Below are 25441 nucleotides of genomic sequence, written 5' to 3'. Positions count from 1 at the left end.
ATTATCTGGAAAACACATTTTGATAAGGGATAATACACAGAATACAGGGAGAATTCAAACTCAACAACAAAAAAGCCCACAAACAACCCAATTCAAGAATGAGGAGAAAACTTGAATAGGCATTTCTTCAAAGCAAACAGACAAATGGCCAATAAGCACATGAAAAGATGCTCAACACCACTAATCATTAGGGAATTGCAATGCAAACTACAATGAAATACCACCTCACACCCATTAGGATGGATACTATAAAAAAATAAATAAGTGCTGGTGAGTAGAAAAATCAGAACCCTTGGGCACTGTTAGTGGGAATATAAACAGTATAGATGCCATAGGAAACAGTAGGACCATTCCTCAAAAAATTAAAAATAGAATTACAGTACGATCCAAAAATTCCACTTCTGGATATATACCCAAAAAACTGAAAGCAGGGTCTCAAAATGACATCTATACACAGCAGCATCATTCACAATTGCTAAAACGAGGAAGCAACCAGAGTGTCCATCATCAATGGATGAATGGATAATCAAAGTGTGGTACAGGCATCAATGGAGTATTACTCAGCCTTTTAAAAAGGAAGGAAATTCTACAATAAGCTGTATCATCAATGAACCCTGAGGATGTAGTATTGAGATGAAACAGTCACAAAAAGACAAATGTTGAATGATTCCACGTATACCAAGTATTTAGAGTAATCAAAATCATAAAGACAAAGTAAAATGGTGATTGCCAGAGGCTGGGGGAAGAGGGAAAAGAGTTACTGTTTTAATGGATTCACAGTTTCAGCTTCATAACATAAGGAAAGTTATGGTGATAATGGTTATTACATAACAGTGTGAATGTACTTAATACCATTGAATGTGCACTTAAAAATGGTTAAGATAGTGAAGTTTATGTTGTGTGTATTCTAACAATAAAAAAAAGGTTTTTTTAAAGAATGGATGTTGAATTTTCAACTTTACAGCATTTGCTGTTATCATAAAATTTCTCTCCTTTAATCTTGTTAATGTGTTTTTAAATGTTCTATTATCATTTTAAATAACATTGTATCCTTGTGTAAAGATAAATAAGAATTTAACCTAGATTTTACAATAAATTTCCTGTTTTTTCAGTATTCAACAGGCAACCTGTTTTTCCCTTTTCTTTTACAGCCTTATTGATCTATAACATATAATACCACACATAAAACTTGACGAACTCTTGACATACATATACCCCTGTGAAACCATCGCAACAATTAAGACAGTGAAGGTAACCATCAACTCCCAAGATTTCCTTGTAATTTTAACTGTATAACCTCTTTATAATCCCTCCATTTTTCCCTCTGCCTCCAACATCCATCCCAATCCTGTCTAGGCAACCACTGATCTATATTAGTTTGTTTTGTTTTTTTTTTAACATAGAACAGAAATGTTAACTTGGGGGGAAGGCTGAAGCCAACTGTTTCATTCAGCATAATTATTCTGAGACTGATTCTTGTTGCTGAGTGTATCAATAGTTTCTTGCATCTTACTGCTGAGTAGTATTCCACTGTTTGTATCTATACCAAATGTCTTTATCCATGCACCTGATGATGGACACCTAGGTTGTTTGCAATTTTCTTGCTATTACAAATAAAGCTGTTTTGAGTGCCCATATACAAGATTTTATGTGACATACACTTTCATTTCTGTTGAATAAATGAAAACAAGTGAAACTGTGTTTTATGGCGTACGTATTTTTTTAACATTTTAAGAAACCACCAAACTGTTTTCTAAAGTGACTATACCATTTTACATTCCTACCAGCTATGCTCTATATTCTCATCAGCATTTGGTATGGTCAGTCTTCTTAATTTTAGCCAGTTAAAGATACATGGTAGTATCTCCTTGTGGGTTTTTTTTAGCTGGGTACAGTGTACTTTACTGATGGTACATAACAAGGCAGGGCTCCCCTTCTCTAGGGAATCTGGGATATGAAATTGTGTAGAGGTCGAGATATTCTCAGTGTGCTGGGGGAGTTGGGGAAAGGATTCTCCACCTCTCTTTTCTTGCTCTTGCTGGGGCTGTTAGTACAGGGAGCTCTTACTCTTTGGAGGCCAGGCAAACCATAAGGTCCATCAGCTGGTTACTGTAGCCAAATTCATTCTCATACCAGGAAATGAGCAAAGGTGGAAGAGTGGGTGTCAGTGTTAAAGCTGCAGGAGACAATCTCATCCTCAGTATGGCCCAGGATGCCCTGACGAGGCCCTCCAAAGCCCCTCTAAAGCCTGTTTACTCCAACCTTCACCATCATGTCTTGGGGACAAGGCTGGCACTGCACCAGAAGATGAGGCTATCTGTTGATCAGGGAGGAGCAGAGAGCCTCCTTGTGGCTTTAATAAGCAGTTTTTAATGACTACTGATACCTTTTCATGTGCTTCATCTTCTGTTTGTATACCTGCTATTAAGTGTCTTTTCATTTTTCTGTTCATTTCTTCAATTATGTTGACTGCCTTTTGAGTTTTTAGTATTTTGTGAATTTTAAGAATTCTTTATTACAGACAGGGCCTCCTGGGTGGCACAGTCAGGTGGGCATCTGACTTCAGCTCCAGTCATGATCTCGGGGTCCTGGGTTCCAGCCCTGAATCGAGTTCCCTGCTCAGCAGAGTCTGCTTCTCCCTCTCTCTGCCCCTCCCCCAGCTCATGCTCTCTCTCAAATTAATACATAAAATCTTAAAAAGAAAGGAGTTCTTCATTACAGATACAAGTCCTATGTTGGCTAGATGTTTTTTTATAGTATTGCTCTTAGTTTATGGCCTTTTAGTTTTAACAGATCTTCTGAAAAGCAAGTTTTTAATTGAGAAATTCAATTTCATTATATTTTTTGACATTTATGATCATGGTTTTGGTGTCCTATTTTAAAAATATGAGCCACAGGTCACAAAGGATTTTTTCCCTTTATTTTCTTCTATACATTGTATACTTTAAAGCATTTACATTTAATCTAAGCCATTAACTTTTAAATCTTGAGATAATTTTTATATATAATGTAAAGTCATGACTGAGGTTCTCGTTTTATTTTTGGAAGCAGGAGAGGGTGGTTTCTAGCTATCAAATTGCTCCAGATCCATTTGTTGAGAAAATAATCATTTCCTCATTAAACTGACTTGGCATTGTGCCAAAAATTCACTGAATTCATTGGCCTTGTACTTTTGTGTATCAATTTCTGGATTCTCTATTCTGTCTCACTGATCTCTAAGTCTTTATCCCAAATACTTCAGCTTTACAGTAAGTCTTAAAATCTGGTAGTGTAAGTCGACCAACTATGTTCTTTATTGAAACTGTCAAACAGCCAAGTCATTCTCAGTTCTTTCCTTTTCCATATAAATTATACAAACAACTTGAAAATTTCTACCAAAAAAACCCTGCTGGGATTTTCATCGGAAGAGCTTTTTTTTTTTTAATATTTTATTTATTTATTTGAGAGAAAGAGAGAGTGAGAAAGAGCCTGAGAGCAGGGTGAGGGGCAGAGAAGCTGAGCAGGAAGCCTGACACAGGGCTTGATCCCGGGACTCCCAGATCATGACCTGAACCGAAGGCAAATGCTTAACCGAATGAACAACCAGGTGCCCCATAAAGAGCATTTATTTATTTATAAATCAATTTGTGGAGAATTATATCTTACCAAGAGAGTCTTCAGATGTACAAAAACAGTCTTAACTCTCCATTTATTTAGTTTTTAAAAACTGCTCTCAACAATGTTTTGTAGTTTTTAATAAAAAGGTCTTAGGCAACTTTTGTCAGATTTATTCTTAAATGTCTGGTTTATTTGGATGCTATTTTAAGTGGTACCTTTTATTTCAATTTCCAGTTTTTATTGGCATATATACAAATACACTGTCTACTGATATTATTGTATGCTATAAATTCGCTAAACTAACATAGTTCTAGTAGTATTTTTGTAGATTCCTTAGGATTTTCCAGTTTATGAATAGAACCAATTTTACTTCTTTCTTTCCAATCTGGAAACATTTTCTTTTTCATGCCTTACTGCACTGGCTAGGACCTCCAATACAATTTTAAATAGACATGGCAAAAGAGGATATTGTCCTCATTCCTAATCACTGGGGGGGAAAGCAGTCTTTCACAATTAATATGTTATTTGTAGAGTTTTCCATAGATGCTCTTTATCAGATTAAGTTTCCTTCTATTATGCTTAAGAATGTTTACCAGAAATGGATTTTGTCTATTTTTTAAAATATCTATTGAAATAATAATATGGGAGCACCTGGGTGGCTCAGTTGGTTAAGTGTCTGCCTTCCAATCAGATCATGTTCCCAGAGCCCCAGGATTGAGCCCCCATATCGAGCTTCCTGCTCAGTGGGGAGTCTGCTTCTCCCTCTCCCTCTGCTCCTCCCCCCACACGTGCTCTAACAAACAAAATCTTTAAAAAAGAAATGATAATATGGCCTTTTTCAAGTCTATTATGATAATGGTGAACAACGCTCTGATTGTTTTCAAATGTTAAATCAACCATGTACCACTGGGGTAAATGCCACTTGGTCATGATGTATTATTCTTTAAATATATTCCTGGATTTGATATGTTAAAATTGTATTTATAATCTGTACATATGTTCATGAGAGAGAGTACTCTACCATTTTCTTGTAATGTCTTTTTCTGGCTTGAGTATCAAACCAGTATTATGTTGGTCTCATAAAATAAGATCATTTTATGGAAGCATTTACATAAAATGGGCATTATTTCTTCCTTAAATGTTTGCAAATTCACCAGTGAAGGCATCTGGACCTAGAGTCATTACTGTGGAGTATTTCACTGTAAGTTCATATGTATAGGGATAAGCAGTTCCTTATTTCTTCTTGAGTGAGTCTGGTAGCTTTGTGTCTAACAAAGAATTTGTCCATTTCATCTGTCTAATTTATTGGCATTAAACTGTTCTCTATTAACCTTTGGATGTCTGTAGTAATGTCAATTTTCATTCCTGATATTGGTAATTTGTGTGTTCTCCTTTTTTCCTAATCAGGTATCAATTTTATTTTCTTCCCTTTACATAGTTAACTTGTAGATAGAGACACGTCTCCAACAAATCTCTAAGTGGGCTTAAGAAAGCAGAAATGTCATGTTTTATCCTTTCTCTTGGTGCCACCCATAGTAGCTAAGCACAGTGCCTTTACATTAGCAGCAGTATTTTTTTTTTTTTACATACAAAAGGGTAAACATGATCATCAGGTGAAGGCCAAATTTCAAAAATCATATTTTATACAATAGAAAAAAAACATGAAGACTTTCAAGTCAGAAAAACTTGGGTTCAAATCTCTACCACTCCCTTAAAACCAAGCTGACCTTGGGGAACAAGTTACATAAACTCTCTAAGCAAACAATTAGTGCATTTGTAAAATGGAGAAGCCGTTTTATAACATGTTTTAAGATTTAAATGATATAACCCTCATAGAGTGCTCTGCATAAAGAGGGATAACCAACAGACCATGAAAAGATGCACATCACCACTCATCATCAGGGAAATGCAAATCAAAACTATAATGAGATATCACCTCACACCTGTCAGAATGGCTAAAATCAAAAACACAAGAAACAACAAGTGTTGAAGACAATGTGGGGAAAGAAAGGAACCCTCTTGCACTGTTGGTGGGAATGTAAACTGGTGCAGCCACTCTGGGAAGAGTATGGAGGTTCCTCAAAAAGTTAAAAATAGAACTACCCGATGATCCAGGAATCACACTACTGGATATTTACCCAAAAACTACAGAAACACTAAATCAAAGGGATCCATGCACCCCTATGTTAATAGCAGCATTATTTACAATAGCCAAATTATGAAAACTGCCCAAGTGTCCACTGACTGATGAATGGATAAAGAGGATGTGGTATATATATACACAATGGAGTATTATTCAGATGTAAGAAAAAAATGAAATCTTGCCATTTCCAACGACATGGATGGACTAGACGGTATAATGCTAAGTGAAACCAGTCATTCAGTGGAAGACAAATACCATATGATCTCACTCACATGTGGAATTTAAGAAACAAATGAGCAAAGGAGAAAAAAAAAACAAGCCAAGAAACAGACGCTTAACTATAGAGAACAAACAGATGGTTATCAGAGGGGAAGTTCGGGGGAAAGGAAATAGGGGATGGGATTAAAGAGTACTCTTTAATCAAGAGTACACTTAAAAATTAATTTTTTTAATCTTACTGATGATGATGATGATCTCTTTGACATCAAATTGATTTTAAATCCTTCCTAAGCAAAGTGGTTTCTCTTTAAAAGAGATCAGAATATCTTCTTTATTCTTAATGTTACAAATGCCATAAACATGTGTCTAGACTTAGAGTTATTATTGCCTGCTATTCAGGGGACCCTTTAAAACTGAAATTTCATGTCCTTTGGAGATACTTTTTTCCATCATTTGAGTATTTCCTCTTTCATTTTCTTACCTCTACAACTTCTCTAAATCAATTTTTTTCTCTCACCTACCTTTTTCAAAACAGACTAAAAGATTTCTTCATCTTCTTCCAGTTTTTATGTCTATTTTTGTTTGGTTTTGGTTTCAGCAACATTTGTGCCTCCAAGAATTCTTCCCTATTTCTGTTCCTTTTCCATAGCAGTCATAACAAAAATATCTTCCCTTCTTTCCTCATCTTCCCTAACAGTACAAGAAAACTGATGGCTCCTAGAGCACAGTAAGACATGTTTTTTATAATGGTCTAATATCAGTGAGAAAAAACAAAAAATACTTTGGTAATTGGCTAGCTTTTGGAGTTAATTCAGGTCAAGAATAAGACACAGGGTAAATACACTTAAGCAAAAAAGCAAACTAATAAAGCCTAACAGATACATACTTTTCATACTTACGTGGCTTCTGTAACTTACTGTTACTTTGAAATGGAAAAGTATTGCTTTAAAGGGCAACATATGAAAAAACTCAGGAGATACATAGAACTAAACTAATAATTCTCTTTTTTATTTCATTTTAAACCTTTTAAATCTTATTTATATAAAGACCGTTTAGGTATATGCAGGCAATATCTTATTTAAACACTGAAATAGCAATTAGAATAGCCTGGCACTGATCACAAAATAGACAGCAGAAACCAGAAAGAGGCACAGACATAAATATTTTTCAATTTACTAAAATGACAGGTGACATTTTAAGCCAGTAGGTAAAGTATTTCTTCTCAGTAAGTCATGGTAAAACTGCCTAGCCGTATTAGGAAGAAAAGATTCCCTACTACAAACTTCACACCAAATAAATTCCAGATCATATGATTTATTTTAAGCCCATTTATTAATCTAATTAGTATTTTTTAAATCTTGCAGATAAAGACACTCTAAGCAAGACTCCAAAGACAGAAACCATAAAACTTTTTTTAAAAAAAGACCACTAGACTTAACCATCCCTGCTTTTTCCTTTTTCAGAGCAAGTGAGGGAATAGGGAAGAACTATTAACAAAACTAAAATATAAATTACAAAATTATTATAACCTGTGAAAAATGAAGCTCTTGGAAATGTAGGGAAAGGGGCACCTGGGTAGCTCAGCCAGTTAAGCGGCTGCCTTTGGCTCAGGTCATGATCTCAGGATCCTGGGATTGAGCCCCACATCGGGCTCCCTGCTCAGCAGGGAGCCTGCTTCTCCCCCTCCCTCTGCCTGCCACTCCTCCTGCCTGTGCTCTCTCTCTGTCAAATAAATAAATAAAATCTTAAAAGAAATGGGAAAAACACAAGCAAAGAATTCAAAAGTCAAATTTACAGAAGAACATTTCTGACAAATGGACAATCAACCTACTACTTGAAGAAATATAAATTTTAAGACAAAATATCAATTTCTGCCTATCAGTTGAACTATTCAGTGTTAACAGTATAGAAAATCCAGCACTATCCAACTACTGGTAAATGTGTACCTTTGTACAACCCTAGAAACATCTATAAATCTTCAAAGTGCTCTCACTGCCACAGCAATTCCACTTTTAATAGCCTATCGTGAACATGGATGTTCATCACTGCACTGTTTATAATAAAGAAAATATAAAAAGGCTAAATGTCTGACTAAAAGGACTGTAATAATATGAAGCCATGGGCGCCTGGGTGGCTCATTTGGTTGAGCGACTGCCTTCAGCTCAGGTCATGATCCTGGAGTCCCGGGATCGAGTCCCGCATCGGGCTCCCTGCTCAGTGGGGAGTCTGCTTCTCCCTCTGACCCTCTTCCCTCTCGTGCTCTCTATCTCTCATTCTCTCTCTCTCTCAAATAAATAAATAAATAAAATCTTAAAAAAAAAAAGAAGCCATTAAAACTAAAATTATAATATAGGTCTATACTTGTTGATATGGAAAACAAAACATGACTTTATGATACCAAATTTCTAAAGGTTATGATACCATATACACACAGTTCCATTTCTACATTAAAAATGTATGTATACACACAAGTGTATTAACAGAAAATCCTGGAAGAACATCCACTGAAATATTAAACATCTACTATGACTGAAGTAAGTATGTGGCAATCAACAGCGAATGTAAATATAAACTGCCAAAAAAGGAATATTAGTCTCCTAAACTAAGAAGCAAAAAAATCTTCAATTGTAAGGGAAAAATATATTTCAATGTATTTGAACAAAATAAAAAGCTACAGTAGAAAGGAAAAAAAATCAAGAATGATATAATATGTAATTTGGTGGGTCTAATATTTTATCAAAAAGGAAAAATAAGCTTTTCAAAATAGTACATAATGCTTAACTCAGTTATACCCTTATCCTGTCCCCAAAACTCCAATCACCTGGTGAATGGCTCAAACCAGGACCAGAGGGTCTTGTTACAAATTTTTTCTTTTAGAAAATAATGAGATATATTACTTGACTTGACTGTGATAATCATGTCACAATGTATACATATGCCAAATAGTCATGTGGTACACTTTAAACATGTGCAATTGTACTTGTCAATTATACCTAAATAAAAGCTGGGGAGGGGGGGAATGATGGGTTATACTGATCATCTGCATATTCAAAGAACATGGGAAGAAAAGGGAGACAGAAAAATAGGGGAAGCTTCAAAGGCATTCTGGAAGTCCAAATGAGAGAATGATTCAAATGGAACACAAAAGCCACCTTCAAAAGAAAAATTACATTTAAAAAAAAGGTGTGCACACAAGCCACAAAGAAAGAACATTTAAGAAAAAGAATTTCTCAAAATTCTTACTAGACCCCTGATTGAAGGATTAAGATAAATTAACAGTAATATTTGAAATAACCAAACAGTTCTAAAAAAATAAAACTATACACTTTTAACTCTCAATTAATACTCACTGTATTCTAGCTTCTTTCTCCTCTTTTTCTCTTTCAATTGTTCTTCCTCCTCCCTGACTCCCTCTTCTTCTTCTCTTTGCTCCTCTCCCAAAGCATCATAAAATACTGGATCACGATGAGCCGCTTTCCTCTGGAAATGCTTAGCTTTGGAGCCTCCTTTAACAAGTACAACCTTTCTTTTCAAACACGTGCAGCCAAACATGCAGTCTGGTCGGCGGCAGTGAGCAGGCTGGCGCTTTTCCAAAGCTAGACTGGAACACACGCAACCCAATCGACAGAAGTCATTGTTGCATGGAGGGGCTCGTTTCCTTATGATTGTGTGGATGGGTTTAGTTTTGAGGGACGCCTGAAGTTAAAATAAAAAATTGTAAATACACTGAATCATGCTCCAACACCACTTACAACTTACAAGTCAAATATTAGTCTGCCTTTTTGGACTCTGAACACTCAGTACTAATAGCACAAGATTAGCAGTATATTTAAAGGATGGAACATAAATATAACCAGGATTCTAAACAATCTAAAGCATAGCACAGACAAGAGAATATTTAAATTAATTATGGGCCAGAATGTCAACAGTGATGAGTTTATTCTCAATAGAAATCACACGTTAATATTTCAAAGGCAGGGGTTAACAAGACCCACAGGCCAAATCGGACCTGTTTCAAAAAGTTTCACTGGAACACAAGACATCTGTGGCATTGTAAGAGCAGAGTTGAGTAAATGCAACAGAGTGTGGATGGCCTACAAAGCCTAAAATATTTACTGCCTGGCCCTTTACAAAAATAGTTTGCTGATACCTGCTTTCCAGTAACTAATAAAAAGGGAATAGGATAATATGTACATAACAGTCTTTAGGGATGATTAATAATAAAGGACACATTGCGTATTTAATCCCAACATCTGATGATCTTCAGATCTAGAATTTAGTCACATTAATTTAAAAATGGAAGGTTAAGGCACAAAAATTTCATGACAAAAAAAAAAAATTAGGCACATGCTGTTGTATCATTTCACATGCACCAGAGGCTGCTAAGACAGGTAAATCATTAAGTGAAGAATTCTCAATATAAAATTTTATAAAACACAAAAGCTTTTCCTCCACAGGTTTGTTAATTTTTAAAAATTTTCTGAAATGTAGTACCTTTTAAGGAGAACTTTCAAAGCGGTTTTAACAAGATTAGCAAACATACTTGCCCACATGCTAGAGAATGAAATTAGACATTTTCGGAATGGCCAGCTGACTTTATGCAAGGCCAAAGACATTATCCAAAAGCACAACTGTACTGTCTCCCTCTACTGGCAGGAGGGGATCTACACTAAGGTGTCTAGTTATAAAGAACAACAAATACAGAAGACAAGAGAATCTCCTTAACTATCCTATCACAAAGGTAACTCAATGCCCCATCCTTCCGCCAAAAAGCCCATTCCCATTTCCCCTCACTAACCTAATTCTTTCCAACCATGAACTAATACACTTCTAAAAAAACCAAGAGATACTTACTTGAGCAGTAAGCAGCGTTGTTAAGGATACATCCGCTCGCTCTTCAGTGATATAGGTCCTTGGTTTTCCTTCCCAAAGTGCACAGTCTTCCAGGTCCATTAGCTTTACTTGAGATTTAGACAAGCCTGGAGGGCGAGTTCCCTGTTGCTGTTGCTGCTGCTGCTGGTGTGCCTGCCGCAAACTAATTTGCTTTGGAAATGTATTTTCATCTAAAGTTGGCACAACAAAGTTATTCACCTGATTTTCTGAGATGGTACTTGAAGAATTCTTGGCAACCTTATCTCCTGGAATCATATGAGCATGTTTCTGCTTTGGTGAAACAGGATATGGTAAAATGGATTTGTAAGATGATTTAGTTCGGCCACCAAAAGTTGCCTGTTTGTTCTGAGACTTTGCCTTTCGAGAAGCAGGGGGCACAGAATGAGGCTTCAAAGAGTAGGAGGTAGAAGGGGAAATGGTAGATTGTTTCTTTAGTACACTGTCAAGTGTTCGTACATAGCTGGTACTCTTGGTGGGAAGCTGATATACCACAGGAGATGTGGGAGCATTAGAAGAGAAACCCATACTTGTTTCCATCAGCTTGCCTTCATTTTCCAAGTACTCATCTAACTTGTCACTACAGAAAGCAGAACGGTTTTTCAGTGGACCTTCTGAATTTCCACCTAGAAATAAAGAGATGCAGATACCTAAATATATGGCAGATCTTTAGATCTCTAGAAAAACACACTTAAAAAGGCCAAGAGTATTAAGTTATAAGCTAGTAAATCTTCTAAACTGTCCCTCCTCAGAACATAGGAAAAATATGTAATATTAAACCAAGTGAAGAGATGGAATCATATACTCATTAAAATCCCCCATTATCTAAAACCATCATTACACATATTTACATTAATTTTTGCGAAGTGCTAACAACAGTAATAATTAACGTTAAGAATCTACAACCTTTGACAACTTATGACCTTAGCAGAGAAACCACATTTAAGTAAAAACATAAGAGCAAAAAATATACATAAGTCAAACTTCAACAGAACACCAAGAGATTATTTAAAAGGTTTTAGTACCTGGACTCTGATATAAAACACACGGACACAAAAAAGAGGAGTATAAAATTTAGTTTTTGAAGAGTGAAAAAGCAAATGTAGTAGACAGACAAGCATTATACTATTATAACACTGTACAAAGATTCAAAGATGAGAAAAACTATTTTGGATACATGGTAAATTTATCTGGCTAGAATATAAACTGCAAATAAGTGCAGTAGGAAAAGCACTAAGAAAGGAGACCAACAGGCATACAGTCACAACATTTGGGTCAGAAGTTTACTTGGAAGTGTAACGCTGTCAGGAATCATTCTACAACTCTGAAGTATACAGTTCTGAAATAATACTTGAGAATGATGCTTATGATAACTAGAGGAGTGGGGAGCCCGGGTGGCTCAGTTAAGCATCCAACTCTCAATTTCAGCTCAGGTCATGATCTTAGGGTTGTGAGATCGACCCCACAATCAAGCCCCACATCAGGCTCTACGCTGGGCATGGAACCTGCTTAAGATTCTTTCTCCCTCTCCCTCTGCATCCCCCCCACCACCCACAAAAACTAAAAAATGAAAATGAAAAAAATAACTGTAGGAGTAACAGAAAGGAAGTGCAATTTAAAAAGGGTGCAGGGATTATTCAAGCCTGACATGGTTAGGGATATGGAACATAGGGAATGAACAGACATTGGCAAGACAATTATTTTCCATTTATTTTAAGGTATGCAAAGAAGAGATGAAGAAAAACAACCAAAACTTACTTTTAACAAAAGGCTTTGGCCACATGTTTCAGAACACATTTACAATTTTTTGAAAAGCAAATTACCTTCACTCCTAGATGCAGAAGCACTATGAAACTTTCCCCTCCATCCCTTGATTTTGGTGAAGTCATTGGTCTTCCCTGTCCTAGAAACAAAGGGAAACCCAGCATCTATAAAAGAAAAAGTAAATGAGATTACCAAAATTCAAGCCAGCTAATATTTAATATCTAATTATTAAAACTTAATCTAAAATGTATAAATCAGAGCGCCTGAGTGGCTCAGTTGGTTAAGCAACTGCCTTCGGCTCAGGTTATGATCCCAGAGTCCTGGGATCGAGTCCCACATCAGGCTCCCGCTTCAGCGGGGAGCCTGCTTCTCCCTCTGACCCCCTCCCCTCTCACGCTGTTTCTCTCTTAAATAAATAAAATCTTTAAAAAAAAAAATGTATAAATCATTAAGACTATGCCACTAGGTAAAAAAATCTACTTTAGAATATCCTAAATGTCTCTAACAAAGGTAGTTTTTTATTTATACCACAACTTTACTTTACAAATACTACACACTCACCAGGAGAGGCAGGGTTGGTTCCTGTAAGATTCCAGAAAGGAAAGCTAGTGGCTGGAGCCAAAGGTAGCTGTACTCCCAAATACTTAAGATCAATGCTCATTGTCGGATCCACTGAATTCAATTTTAAGCCCACTACAAGGAAAAAGAACCACAAATTACATTTTTTTTTTTTTAACTTTTGAGGTGTGGGGAGAGGGTACAGGACAGAGTGGAGAGCAGAAAATAAAAATAAAAAGTGGCAGAGGGATTTTTAAGGTGACCCCTTGATTCTCACCTCCTGATGTTACATATTTCTGTAATCCTCCCTCCTCCGCTTCCCTTGATTGCGGATAGGGCCTGTGCTTTATTTCTAGCATACAAAAAGTGGCCAAAGGGATGGGATGTACATGATTTCGTGTATGTGATAATATGAGTGCACGTATCACCCATCTTGCTAAAGCTGCAAGGGTATAAATTCTGCCAACAACCTGAGGGAAACTGGAAGCAGAATCCTCCCCAGTCAAGCCTCTGAGGAGAAACCAGACCTGACATCTTGCCTGCAGCACCGTGAGACATAAAGCAGAGAACCCAGTTAAGCCACGCCCAAACTCCCAATCCAAAGAAAACGAGAGAGTATGTATCTTAAGTTTATGGTAATTTGTTAAGCAACAATGGGTAACTAATACATAAACATAGAAGAATTAAGATCCTTTGTGATCCAGAGACTTTCTAGAACATTTAATACAAATTTGCCATAGATTAAGCTTGGGCCTGAATTATGGTTCCTAATTCCCTAGTAATTATTAGTGGTATTTATGGTTAATTGAGCCTTAAATATAACTTATTTGTAGATTAAGAGGTAATCTTTTGGGAAAGTATTTACTTAACATATCCTTTTACAGTTTTTGGTGGGTTTTTTTCCCCTTAATATTTTACAACTGAGATTTGTCTATGTTGACAGATTTATCTCTGGATCATTTATTTTCACCACGTACACTACCCCAAATTATGAATATATAGTACTCCCAATTTATTCACCATTCTCCTACAGATGAGAATTAGGTTGTTTCCTATTTTTCTTTTTAATTTTTTGAGTATAGCTGACACACAACGTTAAAATACCACTGACTATATTCCTTATGCTGTACCTTTCATTCCTGTGACTTACTCATTCCCTAACTGGAAGCCTGTATCTCCCAGCTCCCTTCACCCATTTTAGTTTTTTCCTATTTTTAAAAATTTCAAGCAATGCTCCAGTGTAATTATTCATTGTGTACAATGTGCATCACACATGTGATATGTGAGAGCTTCTCTAGTGCATTTAGCTTTTCCTTGTGACATTTAACCAGGAATGGAATTGCTATATATTGGGGTATGTTCATGTTCAAATTGTATTGGATATTGTGAGTGCTTGACATATTTGTGGCTGCTCAAAATATTTCAACACCCTTCCCCTTGCTGTTACTTTTCTCCATTATAACTCCAACCTCTTCAAGGTGGGTGTTAGGAAAAACTCATTTTCCACCTTCCCTTGCAGTTTATGTGCAGACATGTAACAGGTTTTGCCGATCAGCTGTACCCATGAAAGACATCAATTTGGGAAAGAGCACCATGAAGGGAAACTACGCAGAACTGTGTGAACGAGGGTGACGGTGTTTGGCCAAGTAAAGAATTTTTAGAGGCAGAAGTAACCAAGGTCCTAGCTCTACATATACTGTGTGCAATGTCCATACTAAATTGGTGGTAACTGTCCAATGTTGTGGGACCGCTTGTATGAGCATTCAACAAAAGTAATATGGGCATTTTTCTGTGTGTTTTTCTGGCTTTTCAGGAGATTCTGTAAGTCATCTAATACTCTTTAATAAATTTATCTTCTATTTCATCTGTACAGTCTGATATTTACTAAGAAGTTTAATGATACACTTAGTTATTCTGAATCCTTCTTGTATAATGGCATATCAAATGATTAATTGGGGGTACCTGGGTGGCTTAGTCAGTTAAGTGTCTGCCTTTAGCTCAGGTCAGTCCTGGGATCAAGGCCCCCCACCCCCACCCCCGTCGGGCTCCCTGCTCAGTGGGGAGCATGCTTCTCCCTCTCCCTCTGCTGCTCCCCCTGCTTGTGCATGCTCTGTCAAATAAATAAAATCTTTTAAAAAATGAAAAATATACAACAAACTGGGATAAACCTGAGGCTGCTTGTAGCTGGAGACAACCAGCTCTATAGTTATTAACTGAATGAGCCACCCAGACACCCCAAAAATAAAATCTTTTAAGCAAGTAATTCTTTCCTCATGTTTCTAATGAATCAGGTAAAAATACAACTGGAAGTCAAAACAACTGGTTTCTATTTTGTGTTTGGGCTAAATTTCTCATGGCTTTCACTTCCTCATCAATTAAAATATTAATCCACCACACTGGGTTTTATGTTTTAAGAATTTATTTTACCTTCTCTATGAAATACTCTGTAATACAGATGGTAATAGAGATAAGACGTTTCCCAGACCTCAAGGAACTTTAGTGTTATTTTCCCAACTGACTCATTAAAAGTTATAATGGTGTAAGTCCGTCCCAAGAGAGGTAAGCAAAAAGAAGTAACATTTGAAAAGCCCAAGGGAATGTGCTAAAATTTTACTGAGTATGTAATTCTTAAGTTAGAATAAGTAGAATTACCTAGGAAAGGTGGGAAGGGACAGCAGAGTGGAACCACAAAGCAATATACTCAGAAATTGCTTTTATTTAACCCTAAATAAAAGGATAAGATATTCTAGTGCTTTGAGAAGAGAAAAATACTATTATTGAAAAAAAAAATGCCAGAACAGCTGCCTACATAGATGATAAAATAAAAGGAATTAAGGTGATAAAAAATGTACCCATATGTAGACCTACAAACTCTAGACCCCACACAATCAAATTTAGAGACTATTTTTCCTATTTTCTTGTCTGTGTTTACTTGTATTTTAAACTTCCACTTTCCCCCAACAGTGAAAGCAAGTTCTAAAAACAACAAAAAGATGAAATTTATTTTAAATATACCTATCAATATTTTTAAAGCCATAAAAGTAGAAGTCAATGGCACATAAACCATGTTCAAAGTAATTCCCAATTTAGCTATAAGCTAAATACTATCCTGAAATGTTTGCCCTGCAAGAAAATCCTTCCCCATTTAACACATACTAGAGAGACCTTAGACTTAGTTGGTTTCCTATGAATGAGAGTAACCTGCAGAAAAGATAGCTAAATAATTCGTAGAAAGCATATCCCCAAAAAACATAAAATCCTTTCCACATATGATGGTTTAAACTAAATTGTAACTTCTAAATGCTTCTGCCTTTTCACCAGATTAGGAACTACTTCTTAAAAACATTTTATTACACCATTACAAAAAAAGACTCCTAAAGATAGAACTGAAAAAAAGATACACTTCAGGTTCAAAGGCAGACTCACCATAGTTTAAAAACAAAAAAAAAAATGCCTGGGATGCCTGGATGGTTCAGTTGATTAAGCGTCATTGACTTTGGCTCAGTCATAAACTCAGGGTCATGAGACTGAGCCCCAAATCGGCTCCATGCTGGCCATGGAGCCTGCTTGAGATTCCCTCTTCCCCCCCGCCCCTCCCCCTGCTTGTGTGCATGTGTGCACTTGTGCGCACTAGCGCGCTCGCGCTCTCTAAAAAATAAAGCATTTTAAAAAATGCCTGCCCCAGCTAAACACACTAAAATATAAAGCACCCACAAAAACACATTCAAGAGGAATAAACTCCTATGTAACTAACCAGCACAGAACAGAAAAGCAAATATATATAAAACAGAAAAGCTCCAGGAAACCGTCATTTTAACACTATGCTCAGAATATTTTTTAACTAAAAATTGTCACAGAGCTCTAGAAAGATGCCCATAAAGGAATTTAACATTATAACTGACAAAGTTCATCAGTGATGTAATAGATAGGTTGCAACAACTTCAGAGTACAATGTGAAGTGACATAAGTCAATCAGAGAACACAAATACCATATATTTTCACTCATATGTGGAATTTAAGAAACGAAACAAATGAACAAAGAGAAACAAATGAAGAAACAGACTCTTAATTATAAAGAACAAACTGATGGTCCCCAGAGGGGAGAGGAGCGGGAGGGTGGGGGACATAGGGGATGGGGATTAAGGTGTGTACTTGTGATAAGCACTGGGTGATGTATGGAACTGATAAATCACTATACTGTACATCGGAACCTAATCTAACTGTATGTTAACTAACTGGAATTAAAATAAAAACTTTTTAAAAATTTGGGGAAAAAGGTAAATCTCTGGTGCAGAGGAATTCCTATTAATTTATGCTCATACTCCACCTCAAGAAGTGGAGCATAACTTCCAACTCACTAAATATGGACTACCCAGTGACTCCTTCCAAAGAGTACAGCATGGAAAGGTCAGTGATAAATCATGTTGATAAAATGTACCCTTGACACAATGGGATGAGAATGACATTCCACCTCTGTGATCTTCCTCCTATGAACATAAAACCTCAGTCTAACCTTGAGAAAAACATCAGATGAAACTCAACTGAGAGACATTCTACAAAATATCTGACCAGTACTCCTCAAAATTGTCAAGGTCATTAAAAATTTTAAAAATTTGAGTAAACAGGGCGCCTGGGTGGCTCAGTTGGTTGAGCGACTGCCTTTGGCTCGGGTCATGATCCTGGAGTCCCAGATCAAGTCCTGCGAAGGCTCCCTGCTCAGCGGGGAGTCTGCTTCTCCCTCTGGCTCTCCCCCCTCTCATCTATCATTCTCTCTCTCTCTCAATAAAAATCTTAAAAAAAAAAAAAAAAATTTTTTTTTTTTGAGTAACTGTCCCAGCCAAGAGGATCCTAAGGAGACATGACTACCAAATGTGATTTCCTAGATGGAATCCTGGAACAAAAAAAGTAAGGGAATCTGAATGGACCTCAGTTAATATTAATATTAAGGGGCACCTGGGTGGCTCCCATCATTAAGGGTCTGCCTTCGGCTCAGGTCATGATCCCGGGGTCCTGGGATAGAGCCCTGCATTGGGCTCCCTGCTCAGCAGGAAGCCTGCTTCTCCCTCTCCCACTCCCCCTGCTTGTACTCCCTCTCTCACTGTCTCTCTCTGTCAAATAAATAAAATTTTTAAAAAATATATTAATATATCAATATTGTCTAATTGTAACAAATACACTAATGTTAGATGTTAATAATAAGGGAAACGGAATGAAGAGTATATGGGAACTCTACTATGTTCCCAATTTTTCTACAAACCTAAAACTTAGCTAAAATAAAAAAATTTTAGGGATGTCTGGGTGGCTCAATCGTTAAGCAACGGCCTTCAGCTCAGGTCATGATCCCAGGGTCCTGGGGTAGAGCCCTGCATCTGGCTCCCTGCTCAGTGGGGACTCTGCTTCTTCCTCTCTTCCCCACCCCCACCCCCACCCCCCATGTGTGCTCTCTAAGTAAATAAATCTTTTGAAAAAATGTTTAAATTGACATAGAATTGACTTGGTAGCAGTGAAGTAGAAATGCTTCTACAAAAATACCGTTAAGAGTTCAAAAACAGATGATTTCAGGCTGATAGGAAATAAATCAATCTGGATGTAGTAAAGGTAGTACAGGAGACAGAAAAAAATATAGTTCTGCGGAAAACAAAATTAAGATTCTTATTTTATTTTAGCAACAAGACTACCACCACCAGTAAAAACACTTCCTCAGGCTTAACATTTCTTCCACAACTTCAAAGCAAGCTCAAAAATCTTTTCAATTTTGAGTTTCCAGCTCAAAGACTTTTAAGTGCTTATATTCTAAAAAACAATGTAACTCCACAGTTAACAGAAAAGCAAAGAAATATGACATTATTAGAGTAAAATTTAACAAATTATTTCAATCATCAATTTTTAGAGAGGGACCTTAAAGGGACACCTGTGATTGGGATCACTAGTTACTACAAATACTTAGCCAGTATAACTTATTTTTCTGAAATTCTAAGTCTTAACAAACAAAGGTTGAGGAGTGAAGGGATATCTGCCAAAACAAAATAGAGAGAAAAACCCAAAACAGATCTCTACCTCACACCTTATGAATAGTACCTTATGAATTACAGATTTAACTGTTTTTTGTTTGTTTGTTTGTTTTTAAATAAAACTGTGGGACAGCTAGGTGGCTCAGTTGGTTGAGTGTCCAACTCTTAATTTCAGCTGAGGTCATGATCGTGGGGTCCTGGGATTGAGCCTCATGTCTGATTCCACACTCAGCGCAGTCTGCTTGTCCCTCTGTTTCTACCCCCACTTGCACTCTCTCAAATAAGTAAATAAAATCGTTTAAAAAATATAAAACTATGTAAGAATACAGTTGAATTAATTTTAACAACATGAAGATTAAGTAAAAACTTGTACATGACACCAAATGCAGAATCCGTATAGCAGATGAAAACTGATGGTTCACCCACATTTTGTTTGGCTCAGTGTTTAAACTTCGCCCAAAAGACTAGTATCAGCTTCTACCACTTAGAAATTGAGCATCATTACATAAAAATGCCGACTTCAGTTTTTACTGAACAATGAGAATTTCTGAAAATACTGGGCCAACCTTCCCATATGACAATAATCCACAGATGTGATTGCCCCTTTAGAAGAGGCCCCTGTGCTCCAGCCTGCCAGAGTCCAACCTCGTACACAAAATCAGGCTAATTTTATTTGGCTATCTGCTTAGTTTCCAGGAGCATTTGACTTTGAACCCCAATTACACAGAGAAAAAAGTTAGATTTGACTACAATGTATGTAGGAGAAGGAAAAAACAAACTCAAACCTTAACCGGCCAGGAAATAATAGGCAAACAAACCAAAGCAAAAAGACCAGCAGGGAGCGCTGAACATATTTACCTCTACAACTAAGACGGAGAAAAAGGTAGGGATTAAGTTGAAAGATATTTATACATTATCAGAGTACATAACTAACAAAATATGGAAGTAGGAGGGAGAAAAAAAGATAAAGGAAAAATTAACTGATAGACGTAAGAGAATATTATTAAAATAAAATAGCAGAAATGAAAGCTAACAATAAGCAATAATGTTATTTACTATCAAGAATATGATGTGACTGTAATTGTCCCATTACAATCCACAGTACCCCTCTAAGACCACACTGTCACACAAGCAGCTTCATATTAAAGCAAAAGTTCTTCAGGTATTACTAGCTGATTTAGAAACGGAATGATCATTTTATAAATCATTTTGTTAGCATATACTACTTAGACTCTCATATAAATGATCCATTATATAATGTAAATCAGTTCAACAATCCTTTGGGGGGTGGGGGGACTGACTAATAGTCAAAAACTCAATAAACTACTCCAAAAAGCACACCTAAAATCAAATATACAAGAAACTAAAAATTGGGGCATGGTTTACACTCTCTCATTTACAGCAAGTGGCAACGTCAGTAGTTGCTATGATGGTAGTTAAGTATAGAGCAATTCCTCCTAATCTGCAGGGGATACATTTTAAGACCCACAGTGGATATATTCTAAGACCCTCAGTGGATGCCTGAAACTACCTAGTACCAAACCCTAATACACACACATACACACACACACACACACACACATAGTTTTTTCCTAGACATACATACTTATGATAAAGTTTAATTATAAATTAGGGACAGTAAGAGAAAATAATAAAATAGATTATAATATACTACAGTAAAAATTATGGAATGTGTGGTCTTTCTCAAAATATTATACTGTTCTTCTTGTGACGATATGAGCTGATAAAATGCCTATGTGATAAAAATGAAGTAAGGTGAATGATGTAGGCGTTGTGACATAGTGTTAGGCTACTACCGGCCTTCTGACCATACGTCAGAAGTAGGACTAGTATAGATTTCAGTATTAAAATACAGGATTAAGCAACATAATTAAAGCCAAGATAATTTATTACAACAAAATAGAGATAATAGTGAAAATTTTAACTGACGTCCCAGGCAATACATGAAATAGACAAAATATGGTTTACAGTCACACAATGAGAGAAGTATTCTATTTACACACTTACATATTACTAAGTATATAAGAATAAATAGGACTCCCCCCACAACAAAAAAAAAGCACACAAAAACAAAAGCAACTAAAACTTAAAAATGAGAAATGGAGAAGAGAATACTGGGGTTTAAGACAGAAAAAACACTACTTTCTTATTATGACAGTTTTTAAATGCATAAGCTATTATGCTTCACAGAGACAGTATCTTCAGAGTTGGAAAGGTTTTTGTTATGATAAAAAAAAAAAAAACCCTAGAGAAGCTTTGAAATTAAGAGGAAGAATCAGAGAGAAAAACAAGCTGAGAGAGGTACTAAAAGAAATGAAATCAAGGATGGGGGGGGGAGAGGAAAAACAAAAATGGGTAAGGAGAACCAGGAAGGGAGAAAAGGGGAAAAAAGAAAGGAGAGAAAAAAGAGAACAAAATTAAAAACTGGCTTGTATTTTTTTTTTTTAAATATTACCTTCTTGAAGACCAGGATGTATCACCTGCTTATGCCGCAAGGCCTTCAAATCTTCTATCAATTCCTTTTCCAACTGGGAAATTCTTGCTCTGCAACCTACTCAGAAAACAAACAATGACAAAATAAGTTGCTATATACTAAGAAAAAGAAACACTGCATCTTTCACTTCTAGAGCCAAATCCCAAATATCTCTCCTTTTATACTATTATATAATACCTGGGTCATTTGTGGTTGATGCCTGAAGGCTACAGGGCTCTTCAGTTGTCCCATCAACTGCATGAATGTCAAGAGCTTCCTATATATAAAAAAAGAAAGAAGTTCCTATCACTTCCAGAACTTTAAATGTAAACCAGGAACCTTTTTTTCTGATTCTTTTGATATTTTCTAAATGTTCTACATTAACAGCATTTCAATCAGAAGGGAAAAAAGCAAAAAAATCTGAATAGGCTCATATGCTCATAAACTGTTTATGCCAATTTACATACTGATTTCTCATAGCCTATGTAAAGACAGATTACTCAGCAATTAACAGAGAGGAAAAGACCAGCGAAAGAGAATTCAACCTCTCTGTAGCCAATTTAGAAATACCAGGCTTCTATAAAGATCTAAGAGAAAAATAATGTAGTTGGAGTTGCAGTAAAATAACGAAACTAATCCATGTGTGAGACAACAGAATTTCTAAGACAATATTAGTTCTCCCGTGGTACTCTGTTACTGTTGATAATAATCAGAGGATGGGATATTCTAAATAGTCAAGTTTTCATGTATGTATGCCTTTTTAGAGTTCATAATGATGTACATTCCAGTAAGATCCAACAATTTTTAAAATTCCAGCTAAATGCAGTTCAACAATCATGAACTGAAATCAAAGCAGGCAATTAAGTCCATTCAAACAAAATATCTTAAGTGGTGCCTGTTAATTAAACCAAACATTGTGGAGACATTCCCCTCCCTAACACATACATCTTCACCTAGCAGGTGCATTGGAAAAAACAAGATTCTAAGTTAGTTATCAACCAGTGTACAATTCCAGAATCACTATCTGACCTCCAAAGAAATGCTGAAAATGATAATCTTACCTTCGATTCAAAGGAAACAAAGAGAACACCATCCACGTCTTCCAGATCAGGCTTCACATCTGGAAAGGTACTCCCAGGACCCATAGGAGTGTTCTTTGTAGAAGTTACAGATTTTGCTGTGTTTTTAGGTGGTCGCCCTGCCTTAGAGAGTTTCAATTTTCGCGGCCTTCCTCTTTTTCCAGGGACATTTGAAGGGGCATTCTGATTAGCATTCACAACCTTGGAGGCTGTTGAAATCTTAAGCACAGTTGTTCTCCTTCTGCCCAAGTCATCTTTTCCTAAAAATGGGTCCCCAGCTGAACTCTTTGAACTGTCAGGTATTCTTTCTGTGTTAATGCTGTCAGATAGCTCAGGATATTTCCATTGAGGCTCTTTAAGTAAGGGATATTTCTGTACCACTCTGAGATCTGGTGAATGTTTTCTAAGACCATTTTCTGATTCCTTGTCTAAGCAGAAGCCAGTCTCATTGGAATTTTCAATGTACGTAGGCAAATAGTCTAATTCTGTCAATACAGAAGATTTATCCTTTCGAGATGTGGAAAGCATGTTATCAGGGAGCTCAGAAATCTTCACTGTGCTTTTGGTGACAGCACAGGGCTCCAGATAGACTACTGGCATCTTTCCAGCGTCTAACTTGAACATTTTAGCTTGAGCAACACCTGATGGGCTATTTGGTAGCCATTTAGAAGACGGATGGTCAGCTTCTAGGTTATCAACTTTATTGTGCCTCTTTAGCTGTTTCTCTAGTATAGGATCATCATCACTGTTTGAGTATACATCTGTTTCCTCATCTGTCTCTTCCTGTTTTATAGTTACCCCTTCTGGGCACTCAGCAAGTTCATATTCATAATCATCTACAGGCTCCTCTTTAATAACAACATTGAAGTTTCCATTCGGGTCTAATGGTGACACTACATGGGAGCCGTCTTCAAAACTGTTGGCAACAAGACTGAAGAGACAGGGGAGGGAGGTTAAAAAGGGCAAAATTAAGATTCAGGAGGAAAAAAAGAAAGACTGTTGGAAACCAAGTGACACATCAGATATCATGAGCCATTCTTCAAAAAACACTGTATAACTTAGCAAAGTTCTCAAAAGCAGTTTATCAACATCACACTTTTACCCTTTCCATCAATTTCTCATAAAAACTATATAGGATAAAGAGTAAGGTTTTAGGGGCGCCTGGGTGGCTCAGTCGTTAAGCGTCTGCCTTCGGCTGAGGTCATGATCCCAGTGTCCTGGGACGGAGCCCCTCATCAGGCTCCCTGCTCCACGGGGAGCCTGCTTCTCCCTCTCCCTTTGCCTCTCCCCCTGCTGGTGCTCTCTCTCACTATCTCTGTCACTATCTGTCTCTGTCAAATAAATATTTAAAAAATAATAAAAATAAGTACCATCAAGGATAAAAAGGGACCTTATAAAAATTCATCAAAAAGACAACAATCCTAAAGGTATATATACCTTATCATATACCTTCAAGCTAGTTTAAGCAAAAATTTATAGTACTACAAAGAAAAAGACAAGTCCGCTGACTCTGATGGGAGATTTTAACATGCCTTTCTCAGTAACTGATAGAAGACATCATACAGACAGACAAACTGAGAAAGAAATGAACAGTAGTATCATACTTACCTGAGAAAACTACAGAACACTACATCCAGCAAATATACAACACATACATTTTCAAGTGTGCATTCAGTATTAATCAAAACTGACCATATGACAATAAACCAAAGTCACAATAAATTTCTATTTCAAAGGTTTTAAGTCACGTGTTCTCTAACAATAGAATCAAGTTACAAATCAGTAACAAATATCAGTATAACATACCAAAATTTGTAGAAGGCACCTAAACCAATGCTCAGAGGAAATTTTATAGCTTTAAGTAAAAAGTCTAAAATCAATTATCTTAGTCAGGGGTGATAAATTTGTTTGCAAAGTGCTAGATGGTAAAAATTTTAGGCTTTGAGGTCGATACAGTCTCTATTACAACTACTCAACTCTGCCACTGTAACATAAAAGCACAGACAATATATAAACAAATGAGCATAACTGTATTGCAACAAATGGACAATGTAATTTGAATACTATGTAATTTTCACATGTGACAAAATATTACTCTTCTTTTATTTTTCTTCCCTACCTACTTAAAAATTTAAAAATCAGGGGCGCCTGGGTGGCTCAGTCATTAAGCGTCTGCCTGCGGTCAGGTCATGATCCCAGGGTCCTGGGATCGAGCCCCGTGTCAGGCTCCCTGCTCTGCCAGAAGCCTACTTCTCCCTCTCCCCCTGCTTGTGTTCCCTCTCTCGCTGTGTCTCTCTCTGTCAAATAAATAAATAAAATCTTTACAAAATATATATACATAAATATAAATATATATATATATATATATATATATTTTTTTTTTTTTTTTTTTAATTTGCAGGCCATACAAAACAAATGGTGAGCTAGGTATGGTCCACAGGTCTTAGTCTGCCAAGCCCCGTTCTAAAATAGGCAAATTAAAGCAAAAGTAAGAAGAAAGAAGAAATAAAGGTGAGAGGAAAAATAAAACAATGAAAGAGAAAACAACAGAGAACTGAATTTGCGATCTGAAACCTGCCAACGAAGAAAACTCCAAGGCTTCCCTGATGAAGTCTATCAAACACATAATGAAAAAAATACTAATCTTGCACAAATCCAGAAAAATGCAGGTCAGTGCAACAATCTA

At 36.5% G+C, this 25441-nt stretch overlaps 1 protein-coding gene across 14 annotated transcripts in view; it reads right to left on the bottom strand.

Annotated features, from left to right (window-relative positions):
- The window catches only part of MGA (MAX dimerization protein MGA), a 158613-nt gene that overhangs the window by 43926 nt on the left and 89246 nt on the right, over window positions 1-25441 (bottom strand). For all 14 annotated transcript variants that reach the window (XM_027569298.2, XM_027569297.2, XM_027569295.2 and 11 more), the window contains exons 3-9: window positions 22738-23686; window positions 21875-21953; window positions 21659-21754; window positions 13175-13306; window positions 12673-12777; window positions 10814-11475; window positions 9310-9655 (exon numbers count right to left, since the gene is read on the bottom strand). In XM_027569298.2, coding sequence (XP_027425099.2) covers window positions 9310-9655; window positions 10814-11475; window positions 12673-12777; window positions 13175-13306; window positions 21659-21754; window positions 21875-21953; window positions 22738-23686 — 2369 coding nt within the window. The remainder of the gene's footprint in view (window positions 1-9309; window positions 9656-10813; window positions 11476-12672; window positions 12778-13174; window positions 13307-21658; window positions 21755-21874; window positions 21954-22737; window positions 23687-25441) is intronic.

The sequence above is a fragment of the Zalophus californianus genome, chromosome 6, assembly GCF_009762305.2.
Source record: "Zalophus californianus isolate mZalCal1 chromosome 6, mZalCal1.pri.v2, whole genome shotgun sequence".
Classification (NCBI taxonomy): Eukaryota; Metazoa; Chordata; class Mammalia; order Carnivora; family Otariidae; genus Zalophus; species Zalophus californianus.
The sequence above is the reverse complement of the archived record's forward strand: the minus strand, read 5'-3'. Positions and strand labels throughout refer to the sequence as shown.